Genomic DNA, 21,790 nt, shown 5'->3' with positions numbered 1-21,790 from the left:
TCATTGGTGAGATGTTTTTAATTCCATTAATAAACCCCAAATGTCTCGTCTTGTCTGGAGATTTTATTGGCACCTGTCACCAAGATTGAATAGTATTTAGATATTAAACAATCTTCTGTGAAATAATGACTTTGTATATTTAGGACATGAAATGTTTGATGAGCAATGTTTAAACTTTTTTCTCATTATGGTATTGATGGGCGAGTTCTTCAAATGTAAATCTGCACCCTTTAAATACCCTTTTTATACCTACAGTTTAAAACCATCTGCATTTTCTGTGGTTATTAATTTATATGTATTTATGTCTTTTCCTGTCTTTATTCTCACCTTTTTGCTACTGTGACAATGAAATTTCCCAAATACGGGATGAAAAAAGTTATCTAATTTAATCTAATCCAATCAGACCACTTAGTGGTAATGCAATTAAGTGTACACTTTAATGTTTAATAGTCAATATATTTTTGTCAAAGAATGATATCAGAAATAACTGCCTTTTATAATCATCTCCATCCTGTTTTCAGTAATTCTGTTAGAAGTACACACTGGCTTCCTTTCTACAAGTAAAGTAGATAAAAGATTTTAAAATGTGTCCTATAAATACATTTACGGTAAATGAATGGAATTAATCTATCAGACTTGCAAACACATCTGTGAACCTCAATGGATGTCATGCTTTTAGCTTGCATAGTTTCCAGGAATGTCTTATTAATCTCAATTTATTTAAGATGCAGTGGAGCAGCAAACGGATTCCAGAAGACTATAGGATTATTTATTTTAAGTTCACATATATACTTCACCATTCACCTTCATTATGTTGGCCACTGCTGTTTAGCTCTACTAGAAAACTAAAAATGTGACAGTTATCTAATTGCATGTGTCTCTTTTGTTGCATGTGAGATTTGCAGTCAGTTTTTTGAAAATTCATCCTTACTCAGTGTTTTGAATAATTGTTCTTGTTTATCAGGGGTCTCCAAACTGGTCCTCAAGGGCCACTTTTTGTCCTGTTTTTTTTTAACCCAAACCAATCTAGTGCAGACACCAACTAACTAAATAGCCAATCAGGTTTCTGCTAATACAAGCACCACCCGACAGCAATCAACTGGTTATCCTTCTAAGACACCTTTTTGAGAAAATTGTGTTTTCTCCTTTGGGAGGAATAAAATCTTGTACCCACAACGGCCATTTCTGTTGTGGACTCAGGATATGGGTTTTTCTTTACAATAGCTAACAGATCCTCTCGGTTCCCTCAATTATAATTCATGTTTTCACAAAGCAATTTGGAGATTCTGACCTCGTAGTATTCTGTTTTATATGTCGGCATGATTATGCACCATTGTAGGGAGATCCAAGGATCGACCCTGAATGTATCCTTGGATATGCATAAGATCAACTCACATGTCAAATACTACATGTATATACTGTAGTACTATTAGTAGTACTCTATACCATAGACCTAGATACAACAATTATTGACAGGCACTCTTCCTCAATGCCACTGACCTCTGCCTTCAGAACGAACAAACGGGTCCAATGGACACATTCCACCATCATTTATGTACATCCCTTTCAATTTTTGCCAGTCCTCCAAAGATGATGTCATTGCTCGAGGCCTGCTTTACTGCCTTTGGGCTCCTGGCAATGTAGCACACCCCTTTCTTTTACTCTTGTTGAATAATGGATAGCTTTGAGCTGAAGGGAAGGGAGGGTTATAGGGGAGTGCGGGCTAATGTGCCTGTTGTATTGTTACCCTCTTCTGATCATTGGTAGTACCAGACACTGATCCAACTTCTTAATTGCAGCAGAGTGATGCTCGGCCGCTCAAAGTGTCTAAGGAAGGGATCTGTAGGTTGGTCCTCAATGGCCGCTGTTGGTCCTGGTCTTGTTTTAACAGATCCAGCACACACTGTTGAACCAAGAAGTTTCTGCTGAAACAAGCAGCACCTGAATGCAATAATGAGCAGATTGTGTGAGACACAAGATTGGCGAAAATGTGTCCTTGTTCGGTTGGTATTGAATCCTGTGACACTTTGTGGAATAATTTCTAAATCCTTCTTGTAAAGTAGACTTTTGCACGAGAAGGAAAAATCTTAACTAAAACAATGTGCCAAAACATCAGGTTATATCGTGTATACAAGTGAATTTTTTCACATTTTATGCAAGATCCGGTTTATTTTTAACTTGAAGTTCATTCATAGACTTCAAACTACATTTTGTTTATCAAATGCTAAACAATGCCGTTTATCATTTTAAAATAAATTACCGTATTGGCTGGAATATCGTTTCGTCCCTCCCTTCACAGTTTCATGCATGTCAAGTCTAATTTGGTGGCGTGTTACCAGCACCCTCAATTTAGTCATAATTTTTTTGAGTGACAAATATGGCGTGTATGCGAGAAAATACGGCACTTGAAAATATTTGCAGTATGGGAACATTTGAGAGACACCAGCTTAGAGTTACTGCATGCTGTGTTTTAAGACGGTCGATGAAGCAAAGCACTTTACATGGGCTTACATTTACAGTGGATGGAAATCTTCCGCTTTCGATGATAAGCTTCTTTCTTACTAGAAAAGATTTTGCTAACAGGATTGTTTGTAGTTCATTTAACTGCGCTGGTGCTGCCTGTCAAGTTTTAAATTTTAATCATTTGCAAATCCACAAAGTACTGTACTGTTGATTTGTTTTGACATCTATATGTAAACTGTACATTTAATTTGATGTGTATTAAACCCTGCAATATATGTATGTATGTATGAGTAAAAGAAATGCCTCAACACAGCTATGCATTTCCACTTTTGAAATACTTTATTTTGTAGTGCTAGTGGTCCTCCAAATTATCGTTCCTTGGGGCGAAATTAAGTTTTTCAACAATGCATATATCAATGGCAGTAAGCCACTTTTTTAGTACACAATAGATAAATAATCTGTATCACGCACATTTCTGAACTTTTTACTTCCATCTTAGTTGTTATTGACAATGATCCCATATAGTAAAATTACAGAGTTGATGTCCTCTTTCCACCTTTGTGCTTCGACAACAAGAATTATAAGCAGTTCACTGTCGCTTCCATGTTTAATGTTGTGCATTTCGGATTCGGTCTCCTTTTCAGGAGTCTCCTTTAAACAGAGTTTTCTCGAAGTACAAATAAAGGAGTAAAACGTATACCCACATTAAACAATGTTTCACAGCCATGGATATTTTGTCTGTCAGTCAAACACTCATGCAATGGGTTTGGTTTGTAGTGAATAAAAACACTTTTCATTCCGTAATTACTGATTCTCATCCAATTTTCACCACTATTCTTTTTCCAGGCCAGCTTGAATGACTCTCATAACCAGATGGTCGTCCACTGGGCTGGAGAAAAGAGCAATGTCATCGTAGCTTTGGCTCGAGACAGCGCTGGATCAGTTGGTCCCAGAGACAGTGCGGTAAGGTGAACACATGAATGGGGAAAAGTGGTGAAATATGTACACAATACTTTTTTTTAAAAGTGTGTAATTTGGCAGAGCCTGAGACTAGACATATCTTGTACTCTTTTACTGTATTTCACTTCTTTTTTCTAATTGTTCACCAGAGAGACAAACGCTTCATTTTAAAACCGGTTTGTTATGTTTTAGTTGTTGCTACGAATAATAAATGCACTACAGCATTGTACACACCCAGAATGAGGAATGACACACTAAAATTATTGAACATGTTGTGCTATTTTACAGTTGATAATTTGACTCGCTGTTCACTTTAACAGCTCTGACAAATGTCGACTGGCTTCACATCTTTTTTTTATACGAGAATTTAGTTTTTACTTTTTCTTTACAGCTTTTTATGAAATATGAGTTTATTAATAGTCTTAAACTGAACAATTGCAAAGACAAGACTCTCAAAACTGATGAGTTGTGTTAAGTCCCAGATAAAAATGCATGTCATCCACTCATCGTCGAGATACTTATCTTCATATGAAAACTGTCAATGTGCTTTTTAGTTCCCCTTACGAGATGCTGTTACAGATTTTTTTTTCTGTGCTACATGTAACAAAAACATATATGGCATAGACATTGAATTTAAATAAAATATTATAATAAAGGGGTGGTCCAACAGATGAGTGGTTAGCATGTTGGCCTCACAGTTCTGGGGTCCTGGATTCGGTCCTAAATTCATCCTTTTGTGTAGAATTTGCATATTTTCAGAAATGCAATGCTTAATCTGTCCCCAACTTAAATTACATGAGATGTTTAAATGGAATTAGCAGCAGCATTTATTCGTTCATTTTCTGTAACGTTTATCCTCACAAGGGTTGCTGTAGCCTTTCCCAGCCAACTATGGGGCACCAAAGGAGTTAAATCATAAATTAGGATTGCTAATAAAACACTTTGAGTTGTATGAGCAGCAAAATTGATCTTTTTTTTCAGCCTAAATTTTATTTTTGTTAGAGCTCAGACCATCGAATATATTGATATTTTAAAATAGTTTAGTGAAATCAATGGGAAGAGTTTAACTGGAATAATACATCCCTTGTCCTTTGATTTTGTCAGTTTGTTGATGACACCAATCTGGTATCTTAGAAATGCAACCAATGGATTGCAATCAGGTGCTTCTTGTTTCAGCTGAAACCTCATTGGTTACACTCATTGGATCTGTTGGAACAAAAACTTGCACCCTTAGCAGCCATCAAGGGCCAGTTTGCCCACCCTTGGTTCTAAAAAGTTTACAAAAGGGTCTTTAGTGTGCATCAATATGTTGTCAGAATAATCTGTTTCTGCTTTCTATTCAGGTCTATGTGTCCTATGACTATGGGTCCAGCTTCACTCCTGTTTCTGAGAAATTCCAGTTGCCTGAAGCCTTGGCCAAGACTGGTAGCACACAGATAATCTCTCAATTCTACCACAGTCCTGCAGATAACAAAAGAGTAAGTAGATTCTTGCTATATTGTAAAGTCACTTGCCGTAGAGTATACAATAAAAGTACATAAGTGTCAAAGAAAAAATATATTTTTCGGTGCTGGCTAATGAGAATATCAGAATATTGGTCCACCATTCTGTCAGTTTGGAGCTTTTTTTTCAATGAATGTTTTTGCATATTGCAACCTTAACCTATAGTGCTTAAACATGTGTTTCAGTACCTCTTTGTTGACACCACCAGCAATTACCTCTGGAACACCTATGACTTCTGCAGAAGTGTGCAAGGTTTCTCTGTCCCATTCAACCCAACCGACATGTTGATCCATAACACAATGCCCAATCTGGTGTTAGGATATGACAGCTCTCACCCAAACAAGCAGGTAAAGAGTGGCATAATGTGCCTTCAGTACATACATTTCAAACTTGGACCACTATATACTTACTGTAACTATGGCAGAAATAAACCAATCGCTTTCGTTTGATGCGTTTTATAATAAAACATGCCCAAAAAACTAAATCAATGTCCTAACAACTAGGTTGAAAACCTTTCTTTTTCACATCATAACAAAAAAAATATCCCACAGTTCCATAATTTATTATGAACACTAAGCGAAAACAAATAGACGGAACAAGCCTCATAACATTACAGTGGAAACGTGTCAGATGATTTTAGTGTTGATTAATAGTTGCTTGTCAGATTGCAGGTTCGAGTACTACCTGATCTCTTTTCATCATCATGCTATGAATGGGCTTTGCGATCATTTTTGACTGCATAAATAAAGCTAATTTTTATACATCTGTACAGTTTGGAAAGATATAGATGGATTAACTACTAGACAACACAGCAATAACCCAGAAAATACAACTTCATGTGCCCTTTCATATATTTTAATTCCACTTAGTGTTCCAAACAGGTATAAAATTATTGACGTGACAAAAGAGGTGAATTTCGAGCTCCATGCAATGTTTTTTTATGACGACAGAGGGAGAACAACCACGCTTTTTAACGAAAACTCATTAGACAACATATAGTATGCACAGAGAGGGCACAAAGACTATCTTTGGCCCAATCTATTAAACCCCCTGCAAAAACATCGTACCTCTGGTCATATTCAAAATGTAAATTCACTATATTACCACAAACTGACAGTGCAGTGGGCCAGTAGTTAAGACTACCACGTTTGTTTCTTTCGCCGTGACAGGATATTCATTAACATGAACCTATATATGTTCATTAATAAGTATTGTCCCTTTATTAAATAAATCAAACTCAATAATTTATTTGCAAGCAAGTTTAACACAATGCTCATTTTATTATGTTTTTCTTATCGATTGCGTTTGTTCTTATTTAATATTGATAATTGAAATATTTAAGGAAAAGTAATGTGTATGTTGATTTATGGAGCTCAATTTTTTTCTTCTTCTTCAGTCATGCATATTAAATTAGTAGCCAAGTAGTCATCTACCACAGATGTGCAAAGAGAAATGAAGGAATGGGCATGACCTACATTTTTTAAACTCACCATCCCCCACTTCTTCTCCTCCTCTCTCTCCACACTCTTTTAGCTGTGGAAGTCAGACGACTTTGGGGAGACCTGGGTGTTGATCCAGGAGCATGTGAAGACCTACTTCTGGTAAGATAACATTTAAGGTCACTGAGAAGCATCAAACCAATGAACACAAGGCTTGAGATGTTTTCCCTTACTAAGAAAAGAATTAAACATTGTTTTATATCTATAAAAAAAATAAATATATATGGGTATTGATCCATTTCTTTTGATCAGATTTTTTTAAAATATATAATTAATATATCTAAAATGGTCTGCCCCACATTAAATCAAGTTGACTTGAATGCGGCCCATGAACCAACCCGAGTTTGACATCCTTGGTCTAGTACTTCCTGCATTGCAATGAATTGATTCTACTCTCAATGGACCGTTTGTATTATATGATGCAGCATGCTTGCCAGAGTGCAGCTTTAGTGATAGCATTGACAGCTAAAAATACATTGACATATCAACAATATGCTCCTTTGGTGCACATGTGTAGCCTGTATAGTTATTTGGGCATTTGGTTAAAAGTACCATCACCAGCACCATGTGACCAAGTTAGTCTTCCCTGAGCTATTTTAAAGTGGACACAACACAGTTCAGTTTTTCTCTGTTTGGTGTAATTGTCTGTAGGGCAAACCTTATTTGTTTTCATACGTGTGAGCTCTAATAGAAAACACAGACAGAGATGCCACATGGTTTATTTTGCTACACTTGGAATTTTTTACAGGGGAAACATAATTTAGTTCGAACCCTTTGCACTGAATGGTGCTCGGAACCCGCTTACAAAATGGCCTTTCTTTGCAAACCCCTCATCTTATTTGGACCTAATAAGGCAAACTGCACATGGGAAGGATAACTTAAAATTGTTCAAGAAAAGAAAAATGCTTACAAACTGTTGATTTTATCTAATGTTGACAAGGTTTATCAGATCAAGTCTGTCCGAATAGCAAACCCTGTTAAGAAATCTAGCAGATAGTGGTTTCTGAACTTTCAATACGAAGTTTTTGTACTAGTTTTGTTGGAACAGAAAACAACAAACCTTGCTGGATTTGTTGTAGTTTGGAACTGGTTATGCTCATACACAAACCAGCAAGCATATTCTGAAATTCTGAGTAGAAGTGACTGCATAGAAGAGTGAGGAGAGTTGGACCCAAGTGGTGTGGGGAACAAAGGCAAGGATGTTGGTGCAACTTAAACATGTTTATTTCACAAACTTTCCAAAACTGGTTCAAACCTAAATAATAAGGAGGCAAGGAAAGCTGAAGATGAGAAACACTATGACATAAATTAATTGGAGGCAGCCATCTGGTTGGCTGAAATAAAACTCAAATGAAAACAATCATGCAAGACAGAACCTAAAACACGGACATTAAAAAACATCCAGAAACATCACAGATTGTGACAATGTCCGAAAGTATGACAAGAACCCTTGACTAAAAGCTACAGGGGCTGAACCTTCCAGAGACAGTGCTCCCTCTGTTAAGCTCTTGAGCCTCAGATGGAAAACACCATGTTTGCAAGGCTGAGGATAAGACACAGTCAAGCCTTTTCATGTTGTTTGCATCACTGTGCATGTGTTCTGGTACTGCCTTGCCACTACCATTTAATCTATTACTGCTGCTGCTGTTGCTACAAGCATCTAGATTTCCTGCTTGTTATTCATTAAATAGTAGAAAAAAATATTTTGAGAAAGGTCACAGTTACTTTTCAAAATCAAATGTATTTATTTATTCATTCCTAGATTTGAGAACCTATTTGTTTAACTACAGATGTGAACTTTTAATATTGTTTGGTATCTCCTTTCCAGGGGTGTTGAGCCATACGACCCACCAACAACAGTGCTGGTCCAAAGGCATGAACCCCAGGGTGTCTCGACAATACTCAGTAGCACTGACTTCTTCCAGAGTGAAAAGAACCATAAAGTGATCCTGGAGCAGGTTGACAGCTTCCAGTTCAGGGAAAAATACATGTTTGCCACCACCACAACGGTAAGACAGCTTCACATAATGATGTAGTGGGCCAGTGGCCACATACCTTGCATCAGAAAATATATTGCTGTGAATATATTTTAGCTTGGCATAACTCTTGTCAGAAATCAACCATTGTTGTTTAGAGTCTTATACAATATGGAATAAGAAAACCATCAACTATCTGTTTATTTGCTTTTGTTTCTTAATGAGAGTTGACCTTAAACCTATCCCTGCGGATATTAGATCACCTGCATGGAAAAAAAGGATAGTGATTAGGAGTTGTTTTCTAGAATATGACAGTGACTCCTATGGGTTTGTAATGCGGACACTTAAGCATGTTGGGGGTGACCTTGATTTGAGAACAAAGCAAAACAACTTTAACACAAAGGGAAATTACCATGACGTGACAAATGAGAAAACAAGTTTGACCTTACAGTTCATAGATATTTTTGGTTGACTCCCAAAGCTTGTCATGAATGCACTGACGACAATGCCTTATAACAGGCGAACAATTTAGACACAAAGAGCCAACATTTTAAACTGTGAGAGCCAAAGAGCCACACCTTACGCCAGAGGTAGCATAAAAAAAATCCAATCTACCTTTTTAGATATAATATATTATTTGTTTTTAATAGGCCCTGATGAATTTGTGGCCCAAGACCCACGTGTTTGCCACCACTGCCTTATAATAAAGTGTGCATTATATATGAAAAGAAAATCATTGTGCTTTATAATCCGATGTGAATTATACTCAAACAAATATGTTAGTAAAACAAAGATATTACCCTATTAAAATATTTAAATGCTAACTATGTCTTAAAATTCAACTATATTTTTATTTTTCTTAAACCAGGCCACTGCTAGACAAGATAACACTTTGATAATAATTACTGTGTTAATGAATACAGAATTGGTAAAGGTCAGGCCTACCCTGAACTGATTCGTTAGCCAATTGCAGCAGTATGGACCGTCAATTCAGTTAACTCTGCAAATGTGTCCAACAAAACTATTTCCTCAATGGGAAATGAAAGTAAAATATTACCTGCTGTTCTTGTTGTACAGTTGTTTGTATTTTCAAAGAAGGTTGCAATCCAGCGTTCCTTTCAGTTGACGTAAAATGATCTCTATCAGCTGAAGTAAAAGCTTTGCTCTAGCTCAAATCAATATTTGTAAGTTGTTAATGTGAAACACATTGCTAGTCTTCAGTGTTTGTGTATTTGAAAGCAGTGAGAGGCAGCAGAAAAAAAGATAGGGGAACAGATGGTGAATATGATTTGGATCTCATCTCCTTTCTTGTTTCCATGGACAAATTTGTTGTCAGTCTGGTTGGTGTGAGCTCTCAGCACCCTGTTGTTGTACTGTGTGAGCAATCAATTGTTAACTATGGGTGGTGCTCAGTGAAGGATTTGTCTGATCCGATAGTAAATAATAAATACAGAGCGTGGATCATTTTCTGCATGAAATATTTGGTAAGGTTTCCATGTGGGATAATTAAAATATTTCCTTTTAAATTGTACTAAAATGTAGACATTCCGTTGTCGGTTTTACTTGGCAGTCTGCAACATGGGTGACATGCTAAATGGAAAATTTTGTTCTCATTTGTCTTACTTTGAAAAATGGAGGAAAAAAAACATTTTAGGTCTTTGCATTAAGTTTTTACATGATCAGTTCTTGACTATTGCCTGATCTCCAATTGTAAGATTGTGTGCATACACTGGTGTATTTTCTGAAAATATAATACCAAACATAAAGAATTACCTTTAATTTTAAAATTTGTACTTTCTATGTTATTATTTAGCCAATAAATTTAACAATGTTGACAGATATTGCACGAAAAATTTCTGGTTTATGAGTGCAAACCTTTGGAATGGTAAATAATGCTGTTTCCATTTAAATTAATCTAATTTGCTACTATATTGTGCATAATTTGTGTTTTTATCAGAAACATCTTGGCAGTACTGCGCCTACATCTGTTCAACTCTGGGTCTCCTACAATCGCCAACCAATGAAAGCTGCCCAATTTCGAACTCGGCATCCAATCACAGTAAGTCCCATCTTGTTTGGACGAGACTATTAATGATCGGAATCATTAACATATTTTCTTCCTGTTCAAATGAAAAAAACCTTAACCTTTCTTTGTAATGTGTCCAAATATGGTTTTGCCCCACCCCTTTGTCCTAACAGGAATATTACATTGCTGATGCTTCTGAAGATCAAGTGTTTGTGTGTGTCAACCACGTGAACAATATGACACATTTGTATATCTCAGACACACAGGGTGTTTCCTTCTCTCTATCATTGGAAAATGTTCTATACTATAGTCCAGAAGGATCCAGAAGAAATACACTCATCAGGTATTAATAGATACCAACAAAATACCAAATATGGTCGTATTTATGTCTGTTTTTTTTGGCCTTGTAGTTTTGGGTGGGGGACTGCCGTAAACTCACATTAACAACATTGTTGCGACCCTTCTGTTAATAAAAGAAACCCCACGAAGAACTGAATTGCAAACATAGACGTTTGCGAACATATTTTGTTTTGGTTTTTGATACCGTAATTAATATTTCCACCTATGCCAGCATAACGTCCAAAGTGACGATGCATTTTGAAGTGGAGGCATAGTTTACTAGGTATGTGGCAATTGCATCAGATAACTACTGGTATGGAGGAAAGTGCCCGGATTCTCTTACATGAGGGGCATGCTGGACATTCTAGTATGTTGGTGGGTGTGTTTTTTTTCTCTTAAGATTTGGGAAAAAAAATGGTGAAGAATAGTACTCATTTGAAACCAACATAGTTTTCAATCTTTGCATTTTTGAGCAATTATTAAGCAGGTACAATAAACTATTGTTGAATTCCTTTTAAGGGTGTCTAAAAAGCTGGTCCAAGGATATTACATCTCTTTTCGATATACTCATGTATTCTATTATAAATAATTTAAAACAGTTTATTGTTTTTGATGTTTTTTTTCCCATTCATTTGTTTCAGATATTTAGCTAAAGAGCCTTTTGCCGACCTACACCGCGTGGAAGGTCTGAGAGGTGTCTTCATCGCTACACTCGTCAATGGGTCTCTCAGTGAGACCAACATGCGTTCAGTCATTACGTTTGACAAGGGAGGAACGTGGGAGCTACTTCAGCCGCCCACTTCTGACAGTCTTGGAGGGACTGTGGAGTGTCAGGTACATAACCGTTTATGCTTCATATTTTTGAATAATGTGGATCATCCATTGATGTTTCTTTTTACCTCAACAATGGGTCAGCAAGTAAAATTGTTAATCATAGATGAACCAGCCTACCAGGCATGTGTTTGGGATATGGAAAGAAATGGGAAAACCCAGAGAAAACCCACACAAGTCCAGAAAGAATTTGCAAATTCCACACAGTGAGGAACCACCTGGGATTGAACCCTCGACCCTAAAACTAAGGCCAACACGCCAACCACTCGTCACCCGGGATGCCTAAAATGTTCTATTTGTGATCAAATATTTTGTGAATATTTTTGCTTTAACTACAACAGTAAAGCATTTCACTTTTTCACTGAAAGGAATATTGCATTAATTCAAGTTCATTACATTTTTCCTTCCAAGGCTTAACATTTAGGCTTCATACCCCATTTTCCCTGTAAATGAATTGAATATCACTCTTAAATGGAGAGGTGTAAGCATTGTATGAAGAACCATCATCTCATGCTAAGCCCTTGCTTTCCTTTCTCAGCTCAATAAAGGATGCTCCCTCCACTTGGCACAACGCTGGAGCCAATTATTAAACTTTCAACTGAGGAGGGTTCCCATTTTATCTAAGGACTCTGCACCAGGACTCATCATGGCCACAGGTACAGCATAATATGCTCTGTCTGAATTTAGATATTATCATTGACATGCTAGTCTGGAAAGCACTCACAGAATTTTTAGCAGAAGGGTTGCTTATTCCCTAAAATATGCAGACTGCATACTTACTATATAGCTCCTGTTGTTATAATGGAACACTCACACTTGACTAGAATTTGAATCCACCTCAGGTGTTAAAGTCATCATGGAATTCCAAACTCTCTATATATCTACACTACCTGAATATATTTGTTCAAATTGCCTCACTGACGTAAGGATAAATCTTTTTTGTTCTTATTGAGTATGACTTTTCATTTATTAAAGGGATAATACATAATAATGAACATATACATGTATAAATATGTAAAGTTATAGCTGAAGGCTCATTTCCATCTTTAGTCCCTTGTGCGAGTTGGTGTTAAAAATACAAGATAAAATCAATAAGGCAATTGTAGGGAGGGAAAGGAAAAAAAAAGACAAAAGACTAGAAAGCAGCAATAGCAAAGGTCTAGGTAAGTATTGTGATAACAATATTGTTCATCCTGCATTTTACAATTATTTTAGTAGCTTTGTGATGGTCGAAGTTAGGAAGGGAGATTTATTTGGATTATTTGTTGAATGGTCTCCCTGGCAATAGAGAGCCTGGTTATTTTGTTATTAAACGTTTCCTCCCTCTGCAAGAAGAATGATACAACATTCTAATACAGGAAACTTGCGACATAACCCAACAAATTGAGGCCCGCCGCATAGTAAATATTTGCTTCCTGTATTGCCTGAAACAGGAAATGTGACTATGCTCTCGCCAAAGGTGGTTGAAACCTCTTTTTCGACATGGGACTATTTCAAATAACAATGTCATGCACCCAACCGCAAACTGTTATTGAAATATTGAACACGTACTTTTTCAGGACTATTTATTCATCAAAATTAAGTAAAATTAGAAGGCACACACAAATCCTCCCGAATGTCCCTCTAATTGAATTCCTACAATATGTATACTACTTGCCTGATTAGACAGGTTGTGCTGAGGAGAGACTGGCATTTGCAAGGATGATTCATTTTATCTCTCGCAAGCAGATGGGCTTATGACTTCTACTGGGCACTCAAGCGGTCAAACCCATGAATATGTCAGTAGTTTCTCTGCAATGACACATCTATGTATAAAAAGGGATGAATAAACTCATAACTTCCATTAATTGCTGTATTGCTCTTCAGTGTGTAATCACAAACATCCCAGGCGTCGCAAAATTTGACTAATGTAATCATGGGATAACTTAATGAATCTATGAATGGTAAATCTAGTTGTTTATACATTAAATGATCAATTTTAACTTTAAATCTCAAAATCTAATACAAATGTATATTTTTTCTTTCCCCATCAAAAAGGAAATTCTCTTATTTTGCTCACAGTTTTTATAATAACTGTAGGTTTCCCCTTCTGCATTAAAAATGATAATTAGTCATGACTTTCTCGTCCAAGATTAATGAATAAAGGGGTTTGGTATTAAAAAAAATAAAAAATCACTGACAAGCTGTGGAGAGGGCAGCGTTAACGAGTTCTAGAGGCTCAAAGGCATCAGAACTTTTCTGGCAATAAACATGTACACAGAAATGACTGATGTAGATTTGCTCCCAAGGTACAAAAAGGTGTGGGCACAATATAAGGCATTTTATTTTGAGGCTAGTTTTACAACAAATGGTACAGATGGAAGCCTGTAATAATGCTATCTCGTAATGGCTGTGCATTATCTTTAAAGTTTAACTAAATCACTTGTGTTTGAATGTTTTATATGGAACACCTTGACTGGGTTTGATAAGATGTAGCGCAATTTTTTAAGCTGTCTGTATTGTGACAGAAAGCGGCACCATACTTTCAGTACTAAAGGACACATCTGACTATAAGGCGCATGCACCTTCAAAAGATCAAATGTTTAAAGATTGTTTGATTGATGCAAAGCACGAGACATTGGTTTCCACATATATATTTTTTTATTCCCGGCAGTCAAGCTTGATAACAGACCTTACGATTACGCCTACGGAAACCCGTCGCTTTTTCTGTAAATTGTCAAATAGAATCAACCTTGTTTTACTATGTCAGACTACAGTTGTTATTTTGTGTACACATGCATTAAGGATAAGTGTTCCAGAGAATCAATGGATAAATATTTTACAATAGGATACTCAGCTTGAAAACATAATTGTGTCTCCTAGCTAAAGCATTTAAATTTTCTAGTCTCTGATATACATTTGGTATTATGTGCGAGCATAACATCTTATGTTGCTGATTGTAATATGTTTGCAAATGCCCTGTTTAATAATTTTTAACTGAATTGATCTTTTTTGTGATGGACCGAGATCAAATCTAATAAGAGTAAATGTGTGAAATGATACGTTTTATTTCCAAAAGCTGATTGTTTCTTTTCTTTTTGTTGTTATTACAGGATCCGTTGGCAACAACTTGGCTAATAAATCCAATGTGTATGTGTCAAGCAGTGCTGGAGCCAAGTGGAGAGAGGTTCGTTAAAATATGACAGACATGCCATGCACAACTAAATATATACGGAGATCTTTAAAAAAACTGCAACATTTAGTTTCAGCTTGCAGGCATTTTTTTCTTGGTGAATTGTTGAAAAATTGTGCTCTTTGACAGTAGCGGGTTAAAGGAATTATTAAAGGAAATAATTGAAAAGAAAATAATTCTACTGCTTTATTGCGTTTTGTTGACTCAGTAAATGCCTTGTTTTTAGGCATTAGCAGGTCCTCATTTCTTCACATGGGGAGACCATGGTGGTATTCTGATGGCTATTCCACAAGGAGGCTCTACTACACATCTCATGTAAGTTTTTATTGTGTGACTATTAGGATGGCAAATTAAATTACCCTACAGGCAAATGATATATCTCTTATTCTATCACATATTTAAAAGGAGTTTCTTAGAATTTAAGCTGTTTTGATAACAAGTGACCATCACGCAACCTCTCTGGGATTTGAGAGCATTAGTTAGCGGGATTAGGAATTGTCAAGGTTTCTCGATTTTATAATCTTAATCTCCTAAAGCTTTAATACATTATATTTATCCTAACAGAAAAAGATACTAAGCAGCCAATGGTGCTAGTGATAGAAAGTAAAACAATTCTTCTGAAAATATAAGTAGAACATTTTAAACTATTTTTGTTTAGTTATCATTGTTACATTTTTTACGTTTGTCAACTGATTAGAGAAGTCAAAACAAAGGAAACATTTTCTATGTTTTGTTCCTACAGGTTCAGCACTAATGAGGGACAAACGTGGACCACATTTCAGTTCTCTGATAAAGAAGTGTATGTTTACCAGTTATTGACAGAACCTGGGGAGAAAAGCACAATCTTCACTATCTTTGGATCCTACGCCAACCAGAGGCATAGCTGGCTCATTCTTCAGGTCAACGCTTCTGATGTGTTAGGTAGGTGGACTGCGAGGAGTCGGTTCAAAGGGACAGAGGGAAAAAAATCATCACATTCACTTCTCGGATGTGTTTTATATTGGTTTTCTATTCTGTGTGGATTTAGGTGTTTGTTATATCCATAATGATTTACAGTTTTACATTTAAATATTTGCTATTTTTTCCAGTACTTTACTACTACTACTACCACCACTACACTTTCGGCTTATCAGGCAGCGGATACATTTTTTTCCCCTTCACCTTGTCTATTGCAGATTCCTTCCCTTGACCAGCCACTTTTGTGACCTCCCTTACTACACCCATGTATCTTCCCCTAGATTGACCTCTAGCCCTGTTCCCTGGCAGTTCCATTTCCAACATCCTTCCACCGATATAGTCCATATCTTTCTTCTGGACATGTCCAAACCATTGAAGTCTGGTCCCTCTGACCTAACGTTTCCAGGTCACTCTCAGAAGAATCTCAGCATCATTTTCTCTGCTACTTCTAGCTCAATATTCTGTCTTTTAATCAAAGCCACTGTTTCTAAGCACAAAAGCATCTTCCCCAATATTTACTACTGGTATTTAAAAGAAGACAATTTCATGCCGATATGATATTGAAGAAAGGCTGTTATATTTCACCTAAAGCAACAAAAAAATACTAAAATAACTTTTTGATATTTCTCTTTACTTCAACATGTAATTTCTGAGCCTGTCATGCTTGTATTTTCAATTTGTGTAGGTCCCATTTTGAATGGATCCCCTTTTAAAGCATTGCATTTTAATGCAAGCTATTTCCCAAACATACCTAGAGTTTACCGACATCTTTATAAAAGCACATGCGCTTTGTGTGCATATTTTCAGCATTGTTGACAGATTAAGCAGGTTCCAGACAAACTGGTTGGGTTATTTTTAGTGTGATTGAGCTGTGCCTTATGAATATGAAACTGCCCAGATATTTATATTACATTTCAGTATTTATATAGGCATAAGGCATATTTCATTAAGAACACAGAACAAGCATGCTTTAGCTTAAATTAAGCGCTTTAACTTGGTTAGGGCTTAATTTTTGCTTTTTTTCCAGATGCACTTTCACTTATGAGGAACACGGATGATTAACAAATGGTACCACCAACATGTTCATTTTCCCTAGGTGTACCATGTTCCGAGACAGACTACAAGCTCTGGTCCCCATCAGATGAACATGGTAATGAGTGTCTGCTAGGGCGAGCAATAACGTTTAAGAGACGTACACCTCACGCAACATGTTTCAACGGTGAAGACTTCGACCGTCCCGTCACCATGTCTAACTGCTCTTGCTCCCGCCAAGACTATGAATGGTGAGGGCCCACAGCAGGCAACACTACATTGGACTAATGGCAAACATGTTTTAGAGCAGAACGGTAATTAATGATGACATACATGTAGCTTCAAATGTCAAAAGAAATTTAGTATGACATGACATGAGTGCATAAGTAATGAAATTACAGTTATTTCATTAGAGTTGTAGTAATGGTAAATAATAAATGGAGAGTACTAGTGCCTTTATCTACAGTAATCCCTCGATTATCACGGTTAATTCTAGACCAGTCATAGCCGTGATAAACCAAAAAACGAAAAGTAGGGTCATTCCTAGTTTAAAAAAATCAAATACATATATATATATATATACTTTTTTTTAAACTTCAGTGCTGAGTTGTAGTAGCAAGAGGAGGACACGGGAGTGGTTTACGCTTGCGAGTTAGTGTGGATTTTCACATATTTATGAACTTCAAAAATAAAAAAATAAAAATTGCCTCAGAAAAATATCCGCGGGGTAGTGAAGCCGCGATAGTTGAAGCCACGGAATACGAGGGATTACTATACATGATTTTACTGTGCCCAAAGTGATTTACACTTCACGCACACGATCACACACTAATGTTACTGGTTGCATGCAAGGCACTGCTGACCCACTGGAGGTAAATTAGAGTTCAGTGCCTTGCCCAACCAAGGGCACTTGGTCAGTGGTCAGTTGTTGCCAGGAATTGAATCGTTAACCCTTTGGTCCCAGGACAATTTCAGCTACCAACTGTCCTACAGCTTCCCCAATAATTTCTAATAATAAAAATATGATGAGTAATGATTTTTAAATTACACGAGAAACAAGTTGATCGATGTTAGATTGTTCTCTTTTTTCCCTCCTTTCACAGTGACTATGGTTTCAAGCTTAGTGAAGACTTGTCCCTGCAAGTGTGTGTTCCTGATCCCGAGTTTTCAGGTGACGTCCATGCTCCTCCAGTACCATGTCCTGTCGGCACCACTTATCGCTCCAGTAAAGGGTAATTGGAATCTTAGTTTGTTATTCTTGTCATTTCTTTAATGATTTATCTGTCTCGCTATCGACCTATCTATCAATATTTTTCTCTATATATTTAGCCCTAGATAGATCTACGTGAAATGCTGCGTTTCTCATCTTTTAGGCAAGAACACCACCAAGTGTCAGATTACTGAAAATGATTTTCGGTCTCTACATTTCCATAGGTACAGGAAGGTATCAGGGGACACTTGCACTGGGGGAGATGTGCAAGCTAGACTCGATGGAGAGATGTTACCTTGTCCTGTTGGAGGTAATGGCATCTTCCACTATATAAAGAAAGATAGTGCCCTGTGGTTGGTAACAGAGTGTTTCTTTTTGTCCAACACTGCTCCTCAATAATGGGCAAGTGTCATAAAAAATGTGATTGGACTGATGGATTACATTATTGACAATGTCGATGCACATAAAATATAATTATATATTTCTGAGGCTCTAATATCTATTTTGCTCTTTTTTTAATCTCATTGGAGAGATCAAGTTAGATGGCAAAAATACTTATTAGTACGATCTAGATTCTAGATCATTATGGAATATGGATATATATTTGTTTTTGTTGCAATTTTTTAACATGCCTGTAAACAATTTATAATTGTCTTATCTATTCAACCATCACATTTGAACATGCATTAACATGGTTCTACATAAATATGCTGAGAAAAGGAAACACAAATGATTTTCTTTTGAGGTATTCATTCATAGTCAATTCTAAATGGTCAAATTCAAATAAAGGTAAAACGATTTCCACACAACATAGTACACATTCATTTAAGTGTTATCACTTATCACGTTCTTTGTGTTACACATAATGCACGTGCATTATTTTTCTTCATAAATCATGCAGCCTAGTAATTAGGGGGCCTCATTGGGGCACTCTTAAGTTATCCAATCCAATCTTAACCTCATGTCTTGTGTTTTATGATCCTTGTGGTTTCATGAACACAGATTGATTTGTTTTTAATGTCAGTGAATCCATTACAATGTTATTTTGAATATATTTCAAATTTATTTTGCATTCCTACAGAGAGTAATGAGTTTATCCTTTATGCTGTGAGGACTTCTATTCATCGCTATGACCTGGCCACTGGCACCGATCAGGTCCTGCCACTGTTGGGTCTGAAGGAAGCCGTTGCTCTGGACTTTGACTTTGAAAAGAACTGCATCTACTGGGCTGATATCTTGCTAGATACCATACAGGTTTGAGAGTCATTCATCTGTGACACAGTTAACTCGACTTTTTTCATAAAGTGCTTTACAAACCACTGCTGAACATCAACATAAAAGCAAGAGTGATAAAATCTATTTTCCTCAATTATTTATCCTATTCTACTGTGGATGAATTGTTGTCTTGTCAAGATGACGGTGTAGCACACAAGATTCCATATAAGTCTGTAGTGTGTCCTTAAATGTTTTTTTTCTTTTTTCTCATTGCAGCGACTCTGTCTTAATGGCAGCACCGGACAAGAAATTATAGTGAGGGAAGACCTACAGAACGTGGAGGCCTTAGCCTTTGACTCCATCAGCAGATTGCTTTACTGGGTTGATGCTGGTGCACAGAAAATTGAGGTACACAAAAAGTACATTCATCGTTATAATATTCAATCATTTAATTTCAAAACTTGGATGATAGAAGTAATGCAAAGCACCTGTATTTGGCATACTGTGAGCTAAAAATAATGTTAATTTCTCTCACTAAATTAAATAATGTCATTGCTGAATTATGTAAGGTTTCCAATCCTGATGGTGACCTGCGACACACCCTCCTTAACTCTTCCGTCCTCGAACATCCACGAGCCCTTGTTCTGCTGCCTAAGGAGGGGTAAATTACTAACAATGCACTTACAGACTGACCCACACCTACAGTTAACACATCAACACCAAAATAAACTATGTAAATAATGCCAGAATCAATGTAGTATTACATTAAAAAAAAATCATGTCATTAATCAGCAAAAAAGTCAATTCATGTGAACTGAACTTTTAGATTATTGGAAATTATATGATCTGAAAGTAAAATAAAGTACATGTATGGAATATACAGCATTTAAAATTATACCTCACTACATTATTACCCATTTATAATCATAACACTTTCGTAATTTTAGATATTTGATGTTTTATTCATATTGTTTGATCCCATAGTCTCATGTTCTGGACTGATTGGGGAGACAAAGCAGCAGGCATTTACCGAAGCGCCATGGATGGAACCAATGTGTCTTCTATTGTGTCAGAGGGGGTCCGCTGGCCCAATGGAATTGCAGCTGATGATCATTGGTTGTACTGGACGGAGGCCTTTAGCGACCGAATTGAGAGGGCTGACTTCAATGGAGGTCAACGACGCATTCTCTTTGAAGGGTTGCCCCACCCGTATGCCATTGCTGTCTTCAAGGTGAGTAATTATCCTTCAATATATTGAATGAGTACATAACTTTTTTGACAAACGTGTTTGCAGAATGACTTGTATTGGGACGACTGGTCCAGAATGGGTATCTTCAAAGGTCCGAAAAGTAGTAGTACTCACGGTACAGAACAAATTCTTGGCAGACTTACTGGTGTAATGGACCTGAAAATATTTTATAAAGGCAAGAACAAAGGTAAGAAAAATGTCTGAAAAACACAGTCGATAAATTAAAACAATCGCATTACATTGTGCATTTACTGTATATTATTCATATATATTCATGTACTGGAAATACCCGATTTTGATCATTATACAAGCTTAAATCACTGGCTTCTATTGACATCCAATGCATTCTAGAAAGGTTGGCAATGAATGATCACTGCCCGCCTTCCCTGCCTTTAATGGCAGCCATTGACAAGTAAAAGACGACTGTCCTGTATAAACTGCTGATTGTAGTACCCACCAAAATCCCTATCCACTTAATGATACACAGTATGTCTTCAAACATTATCTACCTAGGTCATAACGGCTGTGCTGACCAGCCATGCAGGTTGCTATGTTTGCCTCAGCCGGGCTCGGGGCACACATGCGTTTGCCCAGAAGGGACCCCATCAATCACCTTGGCTGATGGACAGCTGCAGTGCAAGTGCCCTTCAGGATACCAACTCCAAAACAACACTTGTATTAAGAGAGGTACGACTGTTATATTAGAACCAGACCATTCTCCAGTTGACCTGATTTGGTCACCATAAGAAGTATTGACTGTGTGTGGTTCTGTCTGTCAATGACAGAGAATACCTGTTCTGCGAACCAATACCGCTGCTCAAATGGCCGTTGCATCAGTAATATCTGGAAGTGTGACAGTGACAACGACTGTGGAGACATGAGTGACGAACAGGAGTGTCGTAAGTATCCAACTAACTTATTTTTTCCCTCCTCCCATATAGTCTTTGTCAGAGTTTCATTTGTGTTTACTTCTTAAAGTTTCTACTTGGTTCCATTACACTAATCCTTGCCCACAGTAAGAGTGTAGAATGGTAAAAAATACATTAACATAAAAAAATGAGTATTTTCTAAATCAAAGTTTATTAGTGGGGAAATTAGAAAATATATCTTTGGTGTATAGACAATTAACCTCTTTGGAATTAGGTTTGTTATAATAACTGACCATGCCTTAATATGTTCATGGTGCTATTTTCAGCAAATACAACCTGTGACCCGACCAATCAGTTCCGCTGCGTCTCTACCGGTTCTTGCATTCCCTTGTCTTTCCAATGTGATCACGAAGATGACTGCGGAGACAACAGTGACGAAGAGCACTGTGGTAAATCATCATCATACACGTTTATACGTTTTGCGCTCAT

General features: G+C 36.8%; 1 protein-coding gene across 1 annotated transcript in view; it reads left to right on the top strand.

The window, feature by feature from the left end:
• sorl1 (sortilin-related receptor, L(DLR class) A repeats containing) overlaps positions 1-21,790 on the top strand; it is a 37,335-nt gene that overhangs the window by 3,309 nt on the left and 12,236 nt on the right. The window contains exons 2-24 of the mRNA XM_077722000.1: positions 3,310-3,426; positions 4,767-4,901; positions 5,112-5,273; positions 6,460-6,527; positions 8,254-8,434; positions 10,359-10,460; positions 10,601-10,770; positions 11,408-11,600; positions 12,136-12,253; positions 14,690-14,763; positions 14,996-15,084; positions 15,512-15,690; positions 16,823-17,009; positions 17,862-17,990; positions 18,193-18,278; positions 19,050-19,222; positions 19,460-19,591; positions 19,753-19,844; positions 20,168-20,414; positions 20,478-20,619; positions 20,946-21,119; positions 21,218-21,331; positions 21,628-21,750. Coding sequence (XP_077578126.1) covers positions 3,310-3,426; positions 4,767-4,901; positions 5,112-5,273; positions 6,460-6,527; positions 8,254-8,434; positions 10,359-10,460; positions 10,601-10,770; positions 11,408-11,600; positions 12,136-12,253; positions 14,690-14,763; positions 14,996-15,084; positions 15,512-15,690; positions 16,823-17,009; positions 17,862-17,990; positions 18,193-18,278; positions 19,050-19,222; positions 19,460-19,591; positions 19,753-19,844; positions 20,168-20,414; positions 20,478-20,619; positions 20,946-21,119; positions 21,218-21,331; positions 21,628-21,750 — 3,187 coding nt within the window. The remainder of the gene's footprint in view (positions 1-3,309; positions 3,427-4,766; positions 4,902-5,111; positions 5,274-6,459; positions 6,528-8,253; positions 8,435-10,358; positions 10,461-10,600; positions 10,771-11,407; positions 11,601-12,135; positions 12,254-14,689; positions 14,764-14,995; positions 15,085-15,511; positions 15,691-16,822; positions 17,010-17,861; positions 17,991-18,192; positions 18,279-19,049; positions 19,223-19,459; positions 19,592-19,752; positions 19,845-20,167; positions 20,415-20,477; positions 20,620-20,945; positions 21,120-21,217; positions 21,332-21,627; positions 21,751-21,790) is intronic.

This window comes from Stigmatopora nigra, chromosome 8 (assembly GCF_051989575.1).
Source record: "Stigmatopora nigra isolate UIUO_SnigA chromosome 8, RoL_Snig_1.1, whole genome shotgun sequence".
NCBI lineage: Eukaryota > Metazoa > Chordata > Actinopteri > Syngnathiformes > Syngnathidae > Stigmatopora > Stigmatopora nigra.
Note: the sequence above shows the minus strand (reverse complement) of the source record. Positions and strands in the feature narration are given on the sequence as shown.